Source organism: Phaethon lepturus, unplaced genomic scaffold, assembly GCF_000687285.1.
Source record: "Phaethon lepturus isolate BGI_N335 unplaced genomic scaffold, ASM68728v1 scaffold7097, whole genome shotgun sequence".
NCBI classification, from domain to species: domain Eukaryota; kingdom Metazoa; phylum Chordata; class Aves; order Phaethontiformes; family Phaethontidae; genus Phaethon; species Phaethon lepturus.
Genome location: NW_010549715.1, coordinates 1,938 through 23,384, shown reverse-complemented (window position 1 = coordinate 23,384; position 21,447 = coordinate 1,938). Strand labels below are relative to the sequence as shown.

Genomic DNA, 21,447 nt, shown 5'->3' with positions numbered 1-21,447 from the left:
TCTTTCCCTCAATTCTAACTTAACAAGAGCATGAATTGCTCTGATAGCTGCAGCAATCTTACCCCCACCAGACCACTCACTCCAGCCTCCTCCTAAAGGCAGGATCAATAGGGCACAGAAGGCACTCCACGCAGCCCTTCCCATTCAGTGGGAAAAATGGCTCATTCCAACATGAGCTCTGCCCTCAAAACTTTACTCATTTTCTGTCAAGGCAGGAAGTATTTCCTAAAAGTGTAATAAACCCAGAAGCCTGGCCTGCTTCTGATCTTGCTCGTCTATACCTATGACAAGTATGCAGGAGTAAAAAAAAAAACCCAACAAAAAACAACTTATCTTTTCACAAATTCCATTTCTGACTCTCTAACTTCAAAGACATCCACTACAAAGAAATGGGAAAACATCACACTGGAACTCACTTGTGCCAGGACTGTGATGAAATTCCGGTTTAAATGAACAGCTTCATAGAGGGCCAGAAGGATTGCTTCATTTGTTCTGAGGAAAGGATACAGACAAAAGCACAGTTAGTTAAGGGCTAACACCCGATGAGAATCCCAAGAGTAAAGTTTTTCAGAAGCATGGCCCATCTAAAAGAAGAAAATTTTTTTTCAAATATATAAAACTCTGCCTCTGCAATCCAGTTGTTCTTCCAATTATTAGTAGTACTTAGTAATCCATAAAAATAGCTATTTTTAGAGCCCAACTACAGTTTTTGGTCCCTTCCTGCTGCAGGGCTCCCTTGTTGCTCAAATAGTGTTTTCCCGTTAAAGTCCTTTCTTTTAAGGGCAGAGGTTCCTACAGACAAACCCTCATATTTATCACTTGCCCCCTTGATTTAGAAAACAATTTGCTGGGGACAAGAGTGCACAAACCATCAGTTCCCATATGCCACTCCAACATGCCTATCATATGTTAGAATTGCCTCAAAAACCACAGGGACTTTTTTATACACTTCATTACAAGCAATTCAGCTGTGGCTCGTCCTGCTGCACCCTTCTCACTTAAGTGAGAATCCATTGTTTGCAGGGGTGTGGTATCATTTTAGTTACAAGAGAATTTGTCTCTCTAGTTTGCTTTGCTACATTAGAACAGCTCCGCGATGGAGCGGATCCCGTTGACCAGTGTAGTGAGTTGCCATTCATTGTGTAACTAACAGCTGTGCACTTACTGGACCGAGATCTTCTCATCAGCATCTGCTATGAACATGCTGCCCACCTACGGAAAGAAAGAGCATTGCATAGGAGGAGTTTGTCTAGACTTTGCCACAAAAGTATTCAGCTTCTCTGTTTTAGGCTACATCAGCAGAGCAGCAACTTGTTTTTAAAAATAAGTAGGTGTTTAAAAGTGTCCAACAAGTAATTGTGATTTTTAAAATAAAGTCAACTAGAATGAAGAAGATGAAGAAAAACAATTTCAATTATCAACACCAGAACAGAGATCTCATCCTTTGAAAGAGTCTTCCAAGCCAGACAACATGCTTCTCAGAATACAGCCACTTCAGTTGTATTTGGTTTGGATCGGATCAATACAGCTCCTCCTCCAGAACCCACATTCCAAACTCACAGTTTTTGGAAACACCCTCCTGCTGAGCTTCCATGAAGGTACCTATTTTAAGACTAGAAAAACACTGCTTCCTTGCTTACCATATTAGTTAGGGCTGAGAAGAAACCACTCTGGTGCTCCTCTTCCTTATCTTTGTATTGCCTGAACAAAAAGGAATAAGGGTGAAGCTTCAGGGTTAGAAATGGAACTAGAGATATTTTATCTAAATCCCTATGAGACAGTCTTATCTGATAAGGATACAGGATGGAGAAAACATCAGCATTCACAAGCCTTTTTCAAGGACTCACAAAAAGAGATGCAAAGGGTATTAAAATATATGTAAATTGTGTAGAGTTGAAGTGGGGTTGCTGACAGACGTGAGGCTGAACAATGGCTGTGCTGTTACAGAGGATACATCCCGTCTGGGCTAATGCTGAAGGAAAGAGACCAAGTGATTTCGGAACTTTTGTCCTGCACTGGCAAAACAGTAACGAACCATGAACATACACAGTCAGTAATCACAGAACGGTTTCATTTCAATCATCATCGGCTACAGACTAAACCAGAGTTGATCACCCTTTGGCCAGCAGAAACCATGGGAACCGTTATTGTTCATGGCCTGATCCCACGTTCCTGGAGTAAGTGAAGACGCCGGAACTGAAGTGAAGTCAGCAAATACGTTGGGTACCTCAGATTTAAGCCAAGTTGCTTCATTTGGCATTCAAAAGCTTATGTGGCTATTTATTGCGTCTTTCATACAGGAATCTCATCACACACAATGCAAAGAAAACAATTCTATATGTTTTGGGGGAGGGGGAAAGAAAGATTTAAGCAAAACAGGCCATAGTCCGAGACAGCTTCTGTCAGAATGAAGGAAGTTGGGTGGGTGAAGTTTTTTCTGCTTTACTTTAATAATTTACTCTGTTAAACACATTTCCATGATTTGCTGATCTTGCAAGTCATCTGCGTATCTGTAATAGTAGACCTTCAAAGGAATGAAAACATTTTTCTGGATACCTTCAGAATCCTACTGCACAAAAAAGTCTTGGGTCTCTCAGGTGAAATTGCTGCAAGTTTCCAACTTTTTCTGAAGCACTTTCTTCTTAGGAAAATGTATACATTTTGTGCTGTTTATGAAACAGAGCCTGGGAACATGCCACCCCTACTGCTGGCTTTCTGGCTCTTTCTTCAGAAGCAGTTAATGCTTTCCACCATTTTCCAAAAGCATACATCCCCTAATCATCTCTGATCTGGCAAGTGGATAATCCTGGATACATTTGTTTGTTTTAGATCACGTTTCAGTTAAATTCATTTTCTAACAGAGAAGTACTCAGCAAATCATTTATCTTTTCACTTAGGACTAAGATTTTACACAGGGTTCATACAGAGGTAAAGTCATGATAGTAAAAAACATACAATAGATACCTTCCCCTACAGCAAGATCTCTCCTGAAGCACATCAGCACAGCTGGTACAGATGCATTTACAGTTGCAATGACAGCAACAACTGAGCTGAAGTACCTAAAAACATAATACTATTCCCTGCCTCTCCAGGTGCATCAGGGCTGTTAGGTGATAAATAAGTGCTTTAACACACAAAAAAAAGTTCATGGAAATGTACAGCAGCTATCACGCACTGGAAAATAAGAGACAATTAGGTTTTACCTGTTATATTCTGATAAAGCCTGGGCAATTACAAGTCCCATTCCCTGAAAAAAAAGCATTAAAAATCTTTACAAATCTCAATGCAGCAAAACACACACTGAACACAAGCAACAGTGCTGCCCCACCCCAGATAACCTAGCATGCTATGAAAAATTTCCTCTGAAGATGTCTGAACTATTAAGACATGCTATGGTACAACAAAAAAATCATCCAAAAATCAAAATTACCAAAATTTAAAGTTGAATATCTAATTACTAAGTTCAGAGAACATTAACTCTCCTTGAACCTCCAGACAGAGCTTATTCATTCAAGAAGCCTCAGTAAACCAGCAAGAACTTCAGAAGGAAGCTGGTGTCAGAGGAAAGACATCCAAAAATTCAAAACCAAGGCCATAAACACTAGTAACCTTTTCACTTCTTGCAAACAGCCTCCACCATTCCACAAGCTACTAATCATCCTTTCTGTCAAGATAATTCAATTAACTCAGAATAATCATTCTCACCCTTTAGTTAGCATAGAGCTTGGTTTTTACTCCATGCCTGAAGAACAGCTTCTAAGTCCAGAGCTCACATAGCTCAGAGCATCCTTCCACTTTCTATCCAGGCCTGGATACAAAACTTAGGCAGTAGCTACAACTCAAAATACATTGCAGCACTCTTGACTCAGGTACAAGCTTCCACTGAACTACAAGAATTGGCTTGTGGACTGGTAAAATTGGATGACACAGCACTGGAAATGAGATCTTTGGTATAAGCTATGTTATGCCTCTTTGACAAGTGACAGGAAAAAGTGTACAGATAGTTCATAAACATGTAACAGATCAACTTTAGCATGTTCCTTGCTACTAGTTTTTTAACAACCCCCACCATTTAACTGGTGGTCAAACTGTCCAAATCATGAGCTGCCTAACCTATTGCAAGAGTGCAGTTAGGGCAGAGACCCGTTCTACTGGTGTTCTTTATAGCAGCAGTGTTCCTAGACCTTCTTTGTACCAGACACCATGATTGCATTCATTACACTAACACCACGTGTGAAAGAGCATCCCCAGTCGCACAGAGGAATCAAGTCAAATACTCACATTGAGTGTGGCCTCATCATCTACGATGGAGAGCTTCACAATGTAGGGATTCACTGACTGCTCAGGGTGGGGGGAGAAAGAAAAAAGAAAAATGGTTTTAAGTTCAGCCTTCAGGAAAAACACACTCTTATCTTTCCAAGTTTACTCAACCACCTGGGAAGAATATCACTCCTGTCCCACAAAGCAGAATACACACAAAGAAACCGGAGTCACAGCACATGCTAAGGCCGCTATGCCTGGGACACCTTCTCTTTACTGGCTCAGCCAGGCAGTCTACTGATTTTATTGAGAGGGAGTTTCTGCTCCTCTGCTAGCTCATCTGTCAGTCTTGAAAGTGGAGCAGTTGTCCTGCAAGCCTGTTATCTGTGACACACACACTGTTATGCAGCAGGAACAAGCAGTAAAGCTGGGACTGAACATTAGCATTCTGCTATCTCCCTTTTGCAACACCTTGCAAAGATTCCTTAAAGGAAGGAGGACCCAGGAAGGCATGACAATGTTATAGACTCATCTGCTGCTGGGTTAGAGCTCAACACTTGAATAGTTTACACCACTGAGCGCTAGACGTCTCTGGAGAATATGAATTCCTTGAACTTAGCTGAACAAAGCACACAGGCTCCATCTATAAAGGTAAGTCCTAATAATTTAGGAAGCATTTTAAATTAGTAATGTACATTTGGTTTTTTCCTGGTTTATATATGTCAGTGCAAAACTAACAAAGTTGACTGGGAACCAGGCCAGAGAAGAAAAGGCTCTGTCTATGTAGTAAGTCCAAAGTGGATGGGAAGAATAAAGCCCAAAGCATGCATCAGATGCAGCCCTACAAGTTACACAGTTATCCGACTCATTTGCCCATGGCTTGACAGCAAGTTAAAAATAAGGCTGATCAGAAAACACCATTTTCACAATTGTTTGGTGCTTTGGGAGGATCAGGCTTTCTTTTTGAACAGCCCAAACTCAGTCAGTCTGTCAGCCTGCCTCCAGCAGCACGCAGCCCTGTCTGCTGTCTCACAAAAAGACAGAAAACTCACACAAACCCATCTGTGCACGAAGCATGCAAAGACATTTCCTCAAGGCTGGAGTAGAGGCTCCTACTGAGTACCAATATATGCTCCTCTCTGTACAACCACGCTCCCCTTCAGAAACTAAATTTAGTCAGTGTAAGTAAAGCAGAAGCAAGCTTCACAAATTCATAATTAAATAGATTAAAATCCATTCTTCTAAATATATCTTGGTTTTGCTAATTTCAGTCACCCTCTTGCTCTCCTCCTTATATAAGGAGAAACTCTCCACACCACAGCTCACGCACAGAAGAGAGGCTAGCGTGTGATTCATGACCAAAAGTGACGAGGCTTTTCCAGGCAATGGGCAGCACAGCTATGCTGGATTAGAGGCTGCAGGGTTATCCAAATTCCCAGATCAGGGAATAAGCAAACTGGGAGATACTACACTGACCAATGCCACCAGAGTGCCCTGAGACCTAGTCATACACTCCATCCCATCACAGAAAGGGAGGGGGAAGCAGGTTCATCGTCGTCTCCAGCCTATGAACAATTCTTCACACTTCCAAGATGCATGGTCCGTGTCTCCTGCCTCTTGGCAGCAAGAGGTCACCAGTGCATGGCTGATAGGGTCATGAAGATGGCCTAGCCTGCTACAGACCTCTGCTCTCTATCTTTTCAAATGTCATTTCCGTATCTGCAGAAGTCTGTTTAATAATTCCTGTCTGAAGTATCCCATTCCCCTGAGACATCCCATGCCTCCTCTAGGCTCCCTTAACTCCTTAAGCAGCAGGCAGATGACTAATTAGTGTAATCCACACACCGTATTACTCTATATGGGACAAGAGAGTTTTTAGTGCCTTTCAGTGTCCGTGTACCAGCGTGATGAGATTATCTCCTGTGGCACCCACAGGGTGTGCAGTTTGCTCCTGCCATTCCTTGAGAGCCAACGGGTCTAGTTATTGTCTATAAGCATTAGTCCACACATCTACGATGAACATCAGCAACTGGCAAGTCATACAAGCAACCCTAAACCCACCCTATACTCCCTACCTGCTTCCCTATTCTAGTCCTGGTGTTTCAGAGGTCAGTTCCCCTCTCACTGGGAATCACAGCAAGAGTTCTAAAAGTCTAAATTACACCTGTCACTCCAGAACATGCAGAAACATGCAACAGCCTTGAAAAGTGGATGATAAGCATTTTGAAAACTTCAAGTGTGTCAATGAAGCGGTTACACAACCTTAGAAACAGCTTTTGCCTCCACAAAGAACTCAAAAATATGATTCTTAGCTCTTCAGAGAACACAGGTCTTTTTCTGTCACTGCTGTCAGATAACAAACACTACAGCATTAAGGTCTTCTTGTCAGTGACAAGGTACAGACACAAACTCCTGGAACCTGGGAATACTCAAGATGTCCTCCATGAACTACCCACCATTAGACGCCAACAATCTCATAGAAATGAAGATGAAAGTTGTGGGGAGATCATTACCGGGTAATTTTTAAAGCACTCCCCAGGTGAGACATGCCATACAAAGTGAGTATTGTAAGTAGAAACACACAGGTCTGGCAGAAGGAGTGAGATCTCCTCCATGCCCCCAAATGTACCTCTGCCTCCAACACAAATCTGTGGGAGACAATTTTTTGGTAGGAAAAGAAACAAAAAAAAACCCCAAGCTAACCATGTATAATCCATAGTTAGGTGTTTAACTTATCTTCACATCTGTAACACAAACAAAGGCCAGAGTCCACTTGATTACCCCTCACAAGACTTTTCTCTGAACACATTAGGGATGATTCAGCAGCTAAAGCTGTTGAGTTGCCAACCGTGATGAGGCCATCTCCTCTGCCGGCAGGTCATCTTGCATGGAATTGGAGCTTCCGTAATTTCTCTTTTTGTTAAAGACATTCATTTAAAATAACTTCAGTTGTGTGAAATCTTTTTTTTTTTTTTCCAGAAATAAAAAAAAGATTAATTTTTATGACTCTTCAATGTTGATACGTGTCGCTTCAGCACCTGTAGTTGACTGTATCAAGGAGAGGCAAGTGCACCTAACCAGACATGAAGGGCTGTCAGATACACTGTATGTTGCCAGACAAGCACACAAAAGGAAAAACCCCACATTTTAACTAATTTCTTTCAGCTCTGCCTAGCAAAAGACACAGTATGCAGTTCTAGCAGGTTGCATATGAGGCAAAGAAATTTCCACCTAGATGTTATCAAGGAATCTAACTATTTAAAAGTCGCTACCTAATTTTATATTTTAACTTGCTATTTTAGCAGCCACCCCTTAAAACACCAAGAAAGTGATCAAATACTCACTCTTCCTCACAGCATTTTCTGTCTGGCAGCCTTTTATGTACACTTAGCTTCACCATTTTCCTGATATAGTCAATTCTTTAGTTACTTTTATATGTTTCTGTCCTGGTTTCAGCTAGGATAGAGTTAATTTTCTTCCTGATGGCTGGTATAGTGCTGTATTCTGGATTTGGGATGAAAATACTGTTGATAATGTACTGATGCTTTCACTTGTTGCTGAGCAGTCAAGGACTGTTCAGCTTCTCATGCTGCCCTGCCAGCGAGCGGGCGGGGGGTGCCCGGGAAGCTGGGAGGGGGCACAGCCAGGACAGCTGACCTGGCTGGCCAGGGGGATATTCCATACCATATGGCATCATGCTCAGTATATAAACTGGGGGAGTTGGCTGGGGAGGTGCTGCGGCTCAGGAACTAACTGGGCATCGGTCAGCGGGTGGTGAGCAACTGTGCCCCACTTGTGTTGTATATTCTTTCTTCTGTCCTGTTAAACTGTCTTTGTCTCAACTTGCCAGTTTTACCTTTTTTTTCAGATTCTCTTCCCCATCTTGCTGGGGTGAGCAAACAGCTGTGTGGTTGTTTCACCTACCTGCCAGGTTAAACCACAACAGTTTCTCTCACACAGTATCAAGGTAAAAATATATTCTCTGAAATCAGGACTAGGATTTAAAAAAAAAAACAGAAGATACAGCTGAAGACTTGAGTAAGTATATATTTGGAACAACTTTTGAAAATTATTAGGTTTCAGATCAGGGACATCCCTTTAAAGGTTCCATGTAAAGACATATAAATCATTTTTACCCCTAAAACAGAAGTTAATGAGCAAGCCAAGATCTCAGCTACACTGATAATGAAAATGTGGACAGATATTCCCCAGGGAATTTGACAGGACACTACAAAATTCACATCCCAAAAATATGAAAGAACATCCTGGTGCAAAACACACTGGTATTCACATTAAAGAGACACAAAATCATAATCAGCTAATGAATTTTCAGCCTAATTAGATCTTCTTAAGCAGCTGAAAGCACAATTTAGCAACCAATGAAGTTCAGAACAAAAGAGAACCTTTCAACTACAGCACAGTTAACTAAAAAGAGAACTCCAAAGGATCTGAGGCATGAAAGTATGCTACAATACACTGACAACCAGGCAACCAACCTGACTCTAAGGGCCAAACAACAGCAAATGAAAGCAGCTACTCAAAGACAAAGATGATGACTGCATTACTACAGGCTTTGCTTGTAGCCCTGCTTACAAAGGGGAGTGTCAGGCAGCCATCATATAAAAAACATTCTTCAAGTTGCTTTCAGCCTTGCCAGATGAACTACGCAAGCTTGCTCCATGTCTGCCTCAAGTTGGATTGTACTTTTTAAACATCAGCACAATTTCTTTTGCATGCCCGATTTGAAGACACCTAAGACGCTTTCCAAAGCACTCGACCCCAACTCCATACTCTACATAAAGTTACTGCAAACAGCAGAGGACAAGTTTTATGTACGCACAGCACTACTGTACTAAGGACATAAACTACAGTATACAGGGATGGGGCTACACAGCTCTCCATCCTTTGACCTGAATGCTGCAATGAGACCTCTGGTCTTTCCAGTCTGCCCTCATCAGTAACCCTACCTATATCATTCCCAACAGTTTTCCCCTCATGGCCCTACAGTGATACCAAACTCCATGTTCTTGTTCCACGCTACCATAGATTGCTGAACAGAACCTGTAATTCATGATTCTGACAATATTCACAGGAATGAGAAATTAACAGGGATTACTTTGACACTAAGTGTAGCTCCTGTCTTTGCCTATTCTCTAGGCCTATTCATAATTTAAAACAATATCTATTACAAAACCAGGTAGGTTTTAGCCTGCCCCTTCCCAGTAATTCCACTGAGGAGAGGGTATTCCATCACTTTCCCATTTTTTGCCAATCTAAGTATATTAAGATATTCCTAATTATGGAAAAAAATAAGATTGATCATTAAAGTATCATGCCTCATGCAAAGAAAAGCCAACATGAGATTTTTTTTTTTGACATTTGAAATGTTTCTTTTTCAAGCCAATGAATAACAGAAAAAGAAATGTGAATACACCACAAAGTAGCACAACCAGTTTAAAAAAAGGAAGATGAATAAAGTTTCTCAGAGAAGAATCAGTCAAACAGACAGAGACAGACTTCTCTTGGAAATACTAGCTGTGATTTTTCAGTTCATTCTTTGGGCACAGCTTCACCTTCTCTTCTGGGGATCTGTGCTCTTTCAGTCTGCTAGTCAGGTTCAGAATCACAAATTTGGTCTGAAGCCCAAGATGACTGACAGCTCATTTTACTTTGGAGATTTGTATAACTGCAGTCACACACACAGAGGCAAACATGCAAGTTCAGCACAACAGTAACTCTTCCAAAAGGACCTTCCTTAGAATACTTTCATGAAGGAAATGCAAATCCCCTAGGTAGTTTCTTTCATGCTTGCACAAGACGAACTGTATGAATATCATACACATTTGATTATACACATACATCAGAAATAGATACAGTTAGCACAATATGACTCCCTTGCAAAACTTCTGTAGCTGATACCCTGATAAATGTTATAGTGTGTACTGCTAAAAACTGTACTGTAGCCTGCCTTCATAATCCAGAGGCCAGTGTAAATTGATAAAGCAGAGAGAAATGATGTTTCTGTTACCTAGAAGAATACCTACCTCATATTTTCTGTAGTTGACCAGCAAGGCAAGAAGGACAACAGCATCATAGCCGTGTTCCCTGCGACTAAGTGGGCTGGACAGGATCTGGAATAAATAATCACACCGTTATGTTCAGGCCTGCTTCAGGAAGCTTGCAGGCACACTCAGATAGTGCATGGCCCTGAAATGTATGCGTAAGAGCAAATTATGTCCTAGCTGAAAGAAGAAGCGGCTGAGGGAACTGGGGTTGTTTAGTCTGGAGAAGAGGAGGCTGAGGGGAGACCTTATCGCTCTCTACAACTACCTGAAAGGGGGTTGTGGCGACGAGGGTGTTGGCCTCTTCTCCCAAGTAACTAGTGATAGGACAAGAGGAAATGGACTCAAGTTACGCCAGAGGAGGTTTAGATTGGATATTAGGAAAAATTTCTTCACTGAGAGGGTGGTCGGGCATTGGAACAGGCTGCCCAGTGAGGTGGTGGAGTCACCATCTCTGGAAGTGTTCAAAAAACGTGTGGATGTGGCACTTCAGGACATGGTTTAGGGGACATGGTGGTGCTGGATTAATGGTTGGACTTGATGATCTTGAAGGTCCTTTCCAACCTAGTGATTCTGTGAAGATATTTAAGGTTGAGGGAATGTCGGTGCGTCCAAGAAGTTCTGCACACAGAGAAGCTTATTTATCCCAGAGAGAATGCACACGGGCTTTCGGGTCATAAAGTGCAAATATACTTCTCAACAGCACTAGACAGTATCTCAGTGCATCGCCAACAATTTCTGTGCAAGTGTTCTGGTTTTCCCCAAGCTCAGTTCCACTCTAAAAAGTATAGTTTATCAAAGAGCAGAAAAAAAAATCAGTATATCCAGACTGCCTTTTGAAAAAGGCACATGAATTCTCTATGAATTAGTCCAGAAATCTATTCAGCTTCTATCTATGCACAAATGTCTCAGTTGAAAATACTTAAAATACTCAGTAGTGACTAAAAACAGATTAGAGTAAGGAGGAGACAACATTTAAAAAATATGTATGACTGAGCTGTGAATGGAAGCAACACACAGTGCCAGTTATCTATGCTGCACTGAAAAAGCTGAAAAGCAAAAATATGACTGAAAGTTCTCACTATAGAAAAAGAGCCCCTGCAGTAGAAGGAAAAACCCTTACCTGTAAAATAGCTTCAAATATGCTGTTAATCATCACATACTCCAGGATGGTGTTCTGGCTAATGTTATCTGTCACCTGAGTACAAACACAAGTTTTAAAATCCCATCTGAAGCCTCCCATGATGCTGTAGCTGCCTCTGGCACAAACTGGGAACAGAAGAGTTCTACTACCAGATGGACACATTTATCCAGACTCTCACACTTAGTCAGCAAGTCAAGGTGTGAGTAGCAGTAGAGCTAGACATGAAGTAAAAGAAATCTGTCCTGCCTTCCAGCCCTCTCTCTGGCAAGAAGCATGACCCACATACTAAGAGCTCCCCCTTTCCTCTACAGATTGGTATTTTACACAACTACACGATAACAGCCATCAGCAGCTGAAGCAGACTGCTACACTGGAGGCAGAGTGAAAAACAACAGTGTCCATATGCTCCACTGAGCACTTTGCCATCACGAACAGGGCAGTGAAGACCTCCCCCACACTCAATTACCTCTTATCACAGCCAAAATAGTTCACACTTGTCCATCTCCAAGAGATGCCACTTGTTCCAACTTCCTCATTCTTTCACATCCTCACCACTCTTGTCTACTCCACACTTCCTGCCTTTCCTCAACTCCTCTCCTCTGCTCCCTTTCCATTTATCTGAGACTTCTTAAATATCTTTTCCCTAACAAAAAAAAAAACAAAAAAAAACCACACAACCACAACACACCAAAACCAACCGTGAATCCAATTGACACTTCCTCCTGTATCTCTCTCCTGTTGCCCCAGTTGGCAGCTATCTAATGAGGTGAAAACAGTCTGCTAGTCTGTATTGGCAACGTGGCTAGAGCCACAATGCATATTCTGGGCTGACCCTTGTTCTCATTCACAATTTCTTTCACCCTTCTTAAGCTTCTAACTGCTGCATTCTGCTCAGGTTTTGAGACAGTTCTATCCCTCAAGATCTGGGTCATATAAGCCTTTAAGTTATACAGCTAGTATTTATTTACCGTCACCAAGCAGAGAAGTAGCTTCAGACACAAACTTTTGAGGCTTTCAGAACCTTCTGCACAGAGGAGCGAGTCCAAGCTCTCCATCAGATTCTAAAGAAGAACAATTACATTATTTAAAAGTAATATTGAGAATTATTTGAAATGTTTGTTATAAAAAGCTTTTTAGGAGATTCATATACAAGAGCACCAATATAAAGCAATATTATTCCAGAATCAATAATTGAGCCATTACTACTATTACACAGGCCATGTTCACATTATTGGTTCTCAACATTGTTTTGTGTTCACTACATTTTAATGACGACAGGCATAACATCATGATCATTTTCCAGGAGTTTTCTCTAGATCCGTGGGACATTTTTGTATATGTATAACAATAGATTTTATTCACAAAATAATTCCTAGCTTTACAAGATCTTCCTTTTTATTTGCAAGACGGTAATATCAGTGCTTTCTTTTTGCAATATTCCATTTCACTTATAGGCACCATAAGATTTTTTGTAAGCAGCACACCTCCAATTTAATAGCACATATATTAATTATGATTAAGAATAGATACTATACAGCTGTTTGACAAATATTCATAAATATTTTTTCCAAATACTAAGTTACAGGTAATACGGTTATTCTTACAGGAAAGATGTAGTTCTGATAGGCAAGTTACTACTTAATATTTTCCCCAAATGTACTACTATTTGTAGAGAGATGAAAGATACAGAAGGAATTCAGCTTTATCACCAATTATTTTGTCATTTCCAAAAACTCCGCATCTTTACAGTGAAGAGCATCAAATAAGTTTAAAATGGTACATGCGCTGATGGAAACATGAGAACACAGAATATGACTATCAGCTAAAAATTAAGCACAAGGTATAAGGTTCAATACTAAGTACTAATGCCCTGTGACGGCCTTTTCTGTCCTTAAGATTTCTTAGCCATAGTAACTGCACAGCATGGAACTAAAGGAAAAGAAATAAAAGTGCTCTGTTACATTACTAACAAACACAGGGAGCTCAGGTGTCTTTGTGCCAGTAGCAGGTAAACTTCAGGACAGATGTTTTTAATAAGTGGCTGGAATATTCCTCCCAAATACTGCACCCTGGTAGACACACCTGTCTACAAATCCCTGCCCCTGCAACATGGGTGCTGTGCAAACTTTTTCACTACATTGCCGGGGCCTCACCTTCATACATAGCTCTGCCTTATCAAAACCCACGAGCATGTTGATGATGTCAAACCCAGAGGTGGATTTGTTCTTCTGATGGACACCCCGAATCAACGCACACAACGTCTGCAAAGGGAAAAAAAATCAGAGAGTAAGATGGAAGGCAACTCAACAGCAAAAACTGCCCTAAAACCCCCTCCTAGCACTGGCAAAGCACAACTAATTTAAATGAATACCACCAGCCTGGAAACCATACATTTTGTCTGATCTTTCCTTAACCTCTGTTGTTTCCAAGGAGGATCCTGGATACTGAGAACTCAAAAAAACCCAACCAACCACCTAGAGAAGAATATATTTGTCCATATTTTTCCTGTTTGTTCACCCTTCATTTCATAGCACTCTGAAGAAAGGTAATATTACTGTTTCTTCTGTCCAGACACAGTTTGTACCAGACAGGACCAGACCAACGATCTTTGGAAAATAGCTAAGTGTGGCTTTAAGGCCAAAAACATTAATCACAAAACTGCAAGGCAGAAGCAGTGTCCAATACATGGACAGGTGTGCCTTAGCTTTCCAGATTAATTTCTTATTTCAAGCATGCCACACACAAATCCATACAACATAGTTTATCACATTATGCCTGTCCAAACAACAGATGCTTCTCCTATAGAGAGCACAAATTTCTGTTTGGTTACCACACTGCTCTACCAAGTCTGACCAACAAACTGTCTCTTTGTCAAAAAAACAAAAAAAACCCCAAAAAACCCACCAGAGGAAAAAATGCCTGCACGGGTACTGGGCAGCCTAAGTTTTCCTGACTGCTTCAGGGGTTCTAAGAACTTTCCCACTTAACATAATGTCCTTCATGTTTCCTGTTGCAGGCACTGGATTACAGATTCATACTGTTCTTGGAGATCACTGCTAACATACAGGTATCAGCACACCACAATTCCTGCAGACACTCTGGAAAATTTATGGATGACAAATGAGACATTTGCCCCAATACAGGGAAATGTCTATGGTGACATCATCAGACACCTTTCAGGTCTGTGAAGAGGGAAATGAGCAGGAACATAAGCTGGAGTTTAAAACTGTGGTGGTTAAATTCACCTGTGAGAAGTAATTAGCTTCAGAAGATGTAAAACTGGAGACAAGCAGACCTCAAGGAACCAGGAGACCTCCAGAACCATACAGAAGCAAAAGGATACTTTCATTACTGTCAGAGAGGGGGTACCAGGCTCAACAAACCCTCAGTCACCATGGTCATTCTCAAGAAAAGATTGTTTAAGTAAGTTTTGGTTTCACACTTTCCACATGAACACAGTCGGATTAAGGGAATGCACTCCCAACTCAAGCTCAGGATGTGTTACCTGGTTCCTATTTAAACTCACAGGATTCTAGACCTGAGTCCTGGCCTAACATTTGCCAAGAGCCTGAATACAAGCTTGGGACTTCAGGAATGGGCTAGACTATCTACGTAGCTATAACTAAAATATTTAGTAACATCCTTTCAAACTAATTAAAAAAAGAATAATAATAAAAAAATGCAAGATTATATGTCAGAGGTGTAAATATTTTGTATTAAATCAACTTTTCCCAGCTTACTGCCTGTCTAATGTCTCCTACAGCCGACTTCTCCAAATCTGAAATTCATATCCTGTATTCCTACTGCAGAGAGAAGCAAACACATTCACTAAAGTGTAAGAATCAGGCTATGACCTAATAACATCAAACATCAAGACTGAGGAGGGGAGTCTCCCACACAAGACATGGGACAGCATTGCTTTGGTAAGGAGCAATCTGCAGGAAGATGGCTATTAATTTTGGGTAACAATTCTTCACAGCTTCCAATTAGGAAATGTCCAGCAGGGACAGTCCCCTCTATAAATTTCACACTAACTTCTCAAGAGCTTTATTTCATTTTCAATCCATATGGAAATTTAAAAAAGAAGGATGAAATGAGGGAGAACAGGAGAAAGTAGAATACAGACAAAGCTACAACAGAGTACTCTTGAGCCCCAAAACTGACAGCCTGCAGTGTGAACAAGCCCCTCGTCCCCACCATTGCCATCCGCTTCATCCTGCATCACCAGATCCTCCTGAATTCTGAAACAAGCTATTGTTCTTCAAAGACTAAAGAGACTATGAATGTTTGTAACCCCCACAGACAATAAGTAGCAACTGCTCTGTAGACATCATCTCTCCTCAGAAGCAAAGAAATGAGCACAAGATGTTGGATACCAGCAGCAAATATATTGCCTCATCAGAAGCAAAAGAGAGCATTCCCTATCTCTCAGCATGGTACCTGTAATGCATTGACCACTCTGATTGGGTGCTCCTCACCCAGTGCCTGGATGCAGTGCTGAAACAAGCAGTTGATGTTATCTTTTATCTTCATTAATTCTTCCCCATCCAGAGCCTCCAGCTTGCCTTCTAGATATTCCAAGTTGACCTGTCAGGTTAAGAAGCAGTTCATGCATGTTATACAACCACTGACACCTTAGAAACACAAGTCCTTGCACTGACAGTCTGCCACTTCGTAGGCAGAACAGCAGCGGCAAATCAGAGGATGTTCAATTCTCGTTACCTTCATGAGAAACAGCTCCTCCCAAAACCTAGGGTTACATTTACTGGGGTCCTCTGTCTGAAAGGAAACGGAACAGCCATGAGAGCAAGCAAGAAGAAATCATTCAGGCAGAATTTAAAGAAAATCATTTGCATGAGTATCTCAGAGTCAGGATAATCCCACTGGATGACCAAGGGGTCTCACAGTATGGAATTCTGTCTACACAGATTCCCAGAAACAGAAGGACAAACAGAAACAGCTCTCAACTGGGATCTCTCTGTTCATTTTCTGGATTATTTTTTGAGAAATACTTGAAAAGCGGTGACTTCCTGTAGATTACAAATGGTCCTGGTAGACAACAGGACAAGGTGACATTAAAGAAGAGAGCAGAATACAGAGCTCTGCATGTCAGTAGCAGAGCCTGAAGTGTGCACCTTAACTGTTCAGTCCTTACTTTGGGAAAAGGATCCACCATGCAGAGCCCTCAGCACATACTAAACCAAGAAAATTTAACACAACACCTTAGAAAGAAGAGATGCTCAAGTCCTTACCGTGAAAATCTCATCATACATCAACACAACTTTCTCCTTCAGTGGCTTCTTGGAGGCTGAAGATTTCCGGAGCAGCCCACCTTTCTTCTCTGTTTGGGCCATGCTGTGTACCCTGAAGGTAAGAATAGACAAAAAAGGCTAAGGAAACTTGAACTTTTCTTCAAGGCATATCTGGCCTGCCTCAATCATGAAAGACCTTTTCACTGCACTGAAATACTAATAGTCTCTCATAAGCTGAAAGTAGGGGCTTTAACAACTATACCAGATAAGAAATCAGATCAAAGGTCCCATCTAGTCTTATATCCCATTTCAAAGAAAGATGCAAAGGTCCAGCCACAGACAGATACAGAATAAGCTGATTATGGATAAACTTTCTTAATTCTTCTCTGCCCGAAACTGATTCATGATCCAGACCAATGCTGTTTACCTCTAGAAAAGTAAGTATTTTTTTAATCTCATTGTATGAACTGTGAGGCTTGTTATCAAATGGATATCCAGTTCTTTTTGATGCTGGTCAAGGCTCAAGGACATCTTGTGACGAAAAGCTTCTGAAACTGTTTGAAAAAGTCTTCTCTTATCTGTTTATTTTGCTGCCCATTAAAGCACTTCAAATTCTGCTTTTGTACTCCGAGGTGATGTCCAACACTAGAAAACATTTGGCTGCAAAGCCTCCCTAAAGCACTCCTGTTACCTTTGCTCATCGCTACCTCTGCACCTTGGCATCCCTCACCTACGCCAGCTGCTCTGCAAATCAAGCCAGAGAAGAAGCCCTGCCTCAAAAGCATCACATGCGGTTCAGTTTTGAGAGGAGAATGGAGGAATACAGCAGGGAAGCTTTGCAGGGCCTTTTTTTTTTTTAAACCAGAGGAATTTCCTGATCCATTTAACAGCAAAGGGTCTTCTAGAAATACAAACAGGTTTTACTATAATTAATTGTTGTCTCATGCTTACTGGTTACCCTATTAAAAAAAAAAGGAAGTATTATTACAAAATGAGCTGTTACAAAAGCCATAGCTGTAGACCTGAACCTTCTGTGACAGTCAACCCATTCCAGGGGCTGACCGTCAGAATGCATGACTTGCCATGTACCCTCAGCCTCATGTCTGATGCTACAAAGCACATCACCACTCTGAGCTTGCAAATATGTATTTACCTACAATCACAGATTTTTCTGGCAAGCATCACAGCTTTAGCACTGTTCTAACCTCCTCTATCACTGCAGCACAGTCAGAGGTACTCAGCAGAAAGGGAATGCCATCCCTTTTCATATCCCTGAGCTCCCAACCTTTCTCCCATACCTCCAAAGGTAATTACACACATGGCAGCAGCACACTTCAGACAGAGGCTTGACTTAAGTCATGCTCCAGAAAACCATGGGCAAGTTCTTGTGGTAGCTGCACTCAGCCATGCTAAATTATGCATAGAGAGGTAAGTTCACTGCAGTCAGCACCTAAGACCCCAGAGCTTTCTGAGCTGGCAGCCACAGAGACAGCTTCAGATCCAGCCTCCATCCCAGACTGCCTGAACCCCTTGCACAACCACGGCATGTTTAGATCTGTCTTTCCCTCAAAGAGCAGGTTCCAGCAACTACTGAACGCCAATTCCAGACCTCTTCTGCATTCTTTCCACTGCAGACAGCTTTTGATTTTCCTAGACTACAACTATGTTCTCAACTAGGACTCTCATGCTCCCAGGGGAGGTTATTCAGACATCCATCCCTTGAGCCATAAATCTCAGTTCGAAAAGCAGGAAAACATCTTTGAGGCTGGAGAAACACTGCTGTTGAAAAAAAACCTACCCCAGGTGTGAAAGGCAGGTGATTTGCCTGGCTGGGGAAGTAAAGTGTGAGACAGAGAGCAGCTGATCTGACACCTGAAAAGCTGAGTTATACACAAAGGAAGAGAGGTGTTCTCTCTTACCGCTAGCAAGGGAATATGCACAGCTAGCTCATTAAAGGCTGGGGCATGTGCTGGGGTAAGAGTGGAAACAGACCCAAGCTTAGCAACTACTGCACCTTAACCTTCTGTATATACAGAAATTATTCCTGTAGCCTAGTGGCTCTACAGATCCAATTAGGATGGAAAAAGGTTTCAGTCTAACAAATTAAAAAGAAAACATTATTCAATCATTTTGATAGCGTCTCTTTTACAGACTTTGCATTATTTTTAAACTGTCATGGGAAACAAGACATTATTCTAATTAGAAACATAATTGGAAACAGAGAGGAATCTATTAAAAGCCAAATCAAGAATGATGTCACTTTTAGCCTAGCAATACAAATCTTACCCAAGATTGCACAAAACAATTTCCCAACTAAAATTGTAAGTTTCTGAACCTAAAGCAGCCACTAGCCCCAGCATAAAAACACATCCATCAGCATGCTTCTAATTGAATTACAGCTAACAAATCCCAATGTCAAAACTAATAAACTAATTCTTAGTGCTTCTAGGTCAGTGTTCTCGCATCAAATGTGTATGCGAATGGGAAGGGATCAATACGCTCTGCTTAGTCCCTGAACTTTGAGATCTGCATTTTAATGCTTTTCCTACATCTCCAGAAAGACAGAAAAATCTAAATCCCGCAAGTCACACAGGCTTGATGCTGGGTGAGCATCAGAGGGATTGCATGATCATGTGAAAATTCTAGTCTCTGTCAAAATGGGACATGGGATTCATATTCTCTCAACCAAAGCTGCACAGAGGACATACAAAGAAGACTGCCAGAGGCAAGGATTAAATAATGTACTTGTTTATATTTTGCTATTCTACAAATGAGCATATGGAGGAGCAAGGGGAGAAAAGTAAAAGCCGCCTTTCATGCCAACACTTTATTAGGCTGTGCTTGTTTCATGACCTATGATGATCAGGCTGTACAAATGGCTTTTGCTTTTCACTTTGTAATGTAATGCAATTACATTTTCTAGATGTCATAAAGACAGAAGCAGGAAACAGCATTTTGCTAATGGGGACCTTCCAGACAGCTGCAGAAAACAGCTAAGTGCACAAAACGTATTTATAAATAAGTTGTAGAGGTGTCAAATTATCAGGATGCCATGACAGCTTATGAAAACAACACCACTGAATATAGTTAACAATTGTCCTTTAAACGCATCACGTTTTAAAAACATCAGTGCATTTTCCACATTGTAGGTTCATATGGATAATTTATTCTGTCAATAGGTCAGTCCCATTAACACAGGCTGCTAAGTGCATCCTGCTGCAGACACTGCCTGCACAGAACTACTCCTCAGGGCCAAGAGAAGCACACGCATGTGGATTTCTAGAACAGCGAGTGCTTTGCTGTGCAACAGAAGATCCAAGATGCTTTATCTGGAACTAAAAGAAATCTCGACAAAGCACAAGTCTGGCAGCTCAAAGGCAGGGAGATAAAAGCCACGGCAGACAGAAGTTTAGGCAGATTCTTGCTTTATCTATCATCAACCCCAGGATCAGCTGATCCAGTCAGAAAGGGATGAACACATCCAACCATCCACCTCCTTTCCCTTTCATTCCAGAACTCATAGCAGAAATTCCAACCAAGCATGTGACATTCTGATGAACACATCTCTGTTAGCTTTTCGTTAGAATATCCACAGGAAAAATGAACCTGACATTTTGAGTCTGAGGTTTACTCACAGTTGTGCACACTGAAAACAGTGGCTGCTCCACATTGTCACTCAGCTCCCATACAGACTTACGCTATTCCACAGAATGTCTTATAATGGTAAAAATACTACTGCAGAGAACATAACACTAACACACATCTTCACTATGACGACCTCAGGATCCAAAACTTCTAACTTCTGTAATCTTGCAGGCAGCCCATCAAGCTCTATATTTTTCATTTAATTGCCTAGGCTAACAAACCTGAAAGTTTTCAGGATTACAGATGCACATACATAACCCCCACATACAACCAAAGAGGACTAAGTATATATTTTTCAGTGTGGACCTCTCAAAAAATATACTGTAACACTTTTTGGCTAAATAAGAAAACAAACAGATGACATAAAATGGTATTTTCACATATGGATTGACTTGGCAAACCATTTATTCCCTATTTGAAAAAGGTAGTGCAAATGATGTGATCTATATTAGTCAGTTAATGCCAAAGCCCTGGACCTCAATCACTATTTATAAAGACTCTGAATAAGAACTGAGATACTTTTGCCTGACTAGCCACAGCTACTAAGATGGGACTCACTTGTTTAAATATTTCAGGGCTAGTAATTGCTCCCCCCAAATTGCATGCACCTGGGACCCAGTGTGATGACAATTTGCCTTTCAAGGTATTTTGCAGGTATATCACTCATGTCTAAAGGAATGTTGTTCAAAAATTATCTCAATTATGCAACAGAGAGGGATAAACCCCTGCCTAAAAGTTAACCTATAGCTTCTAAAGCAATGCATTATAAGGCAAGTAGTCATTAAACTCTTCAGTGAATTTCCAAGAAAATCATGTACTTAATCCACGTGATGAAACTGCAGAGTCAATATTGGAACCTGAGCAACAGGCAGTTAAAACATAGGCTCCAACACTCATCCATCACAGGAAGCAACAGACAATCTGCACCCAGCACAAGAGTTTATGAATCCCAACACACAGACAGCCCCTTGACCCAGTTCAAGTTCCAGTATTAAAACCACCAGGACCACCCAGCAGCAGCCTGGCAGACCAGTAATGAAAACAGAGAGAGGAGGAACACCATGGGCTAGATTTTGTCAAGGCT

At 41.2% G+C, this 21,447-nt stretch overlaps 1 protein-coding gene across 1 annotated transcript in view; it reads right to left on the bottom strand.

Moving 5' to 3' along the window:
- The window catches only part of LOC104623293 (chromosome unknown open reading frame, human C10orf76), a gene marked incomplete at its 3' end in the record, with an annotated part of 89,380 nt that extends 72,549 nt beyond the window's left edge, over positions 1-16,831 (bottom strand). The window contains exons 1-12 of the mRNA XM_010290341.1: positions 16,719-16,831; positions 16,189-16,245; positions 15,907-16,053; positions 13,620-13,727; positions 12,435-12,527; positions 11,446-11,520; positions 10,305-10,391; positions 4,282-4,338; positions 3,204-3,247; positions 1,641-1,701; positions 1,166-1,212; positions 417-492 (exon numbers count right to left, since the gene is read on the bottom strand). Of these exons, the coding sequence (XP_010288643.1) occupies positions 417-492; positions 1,166-1,212; positions 1,641-1,701; positions 3,204-3,247; positions 4,282-4,338; positions 10,305-10,391; positions 11,446-11,520; positions 12,435-12,527; positions 13,620-13,727; positions 15,907-16,053; positions 16,189-16,245; positions 16,719-16,820 (954 nt within the window). The remainder of the gene's footprint in view (positions 1-416; positions 493-1,165; positions 1,213-1,640; positions 1,702-3,203; positions 3,248-4,281; positions 4,339-10,304; positions 10,392-11,445; positions 11,521-12,434; positions 12,528-13,619; positions 13,728-15,906; positions 16,054-16,188; positions 16,246-16,718) is intronic.
- Positions 16,832-21,447: the final 4,616 nt, after the last annotated feature.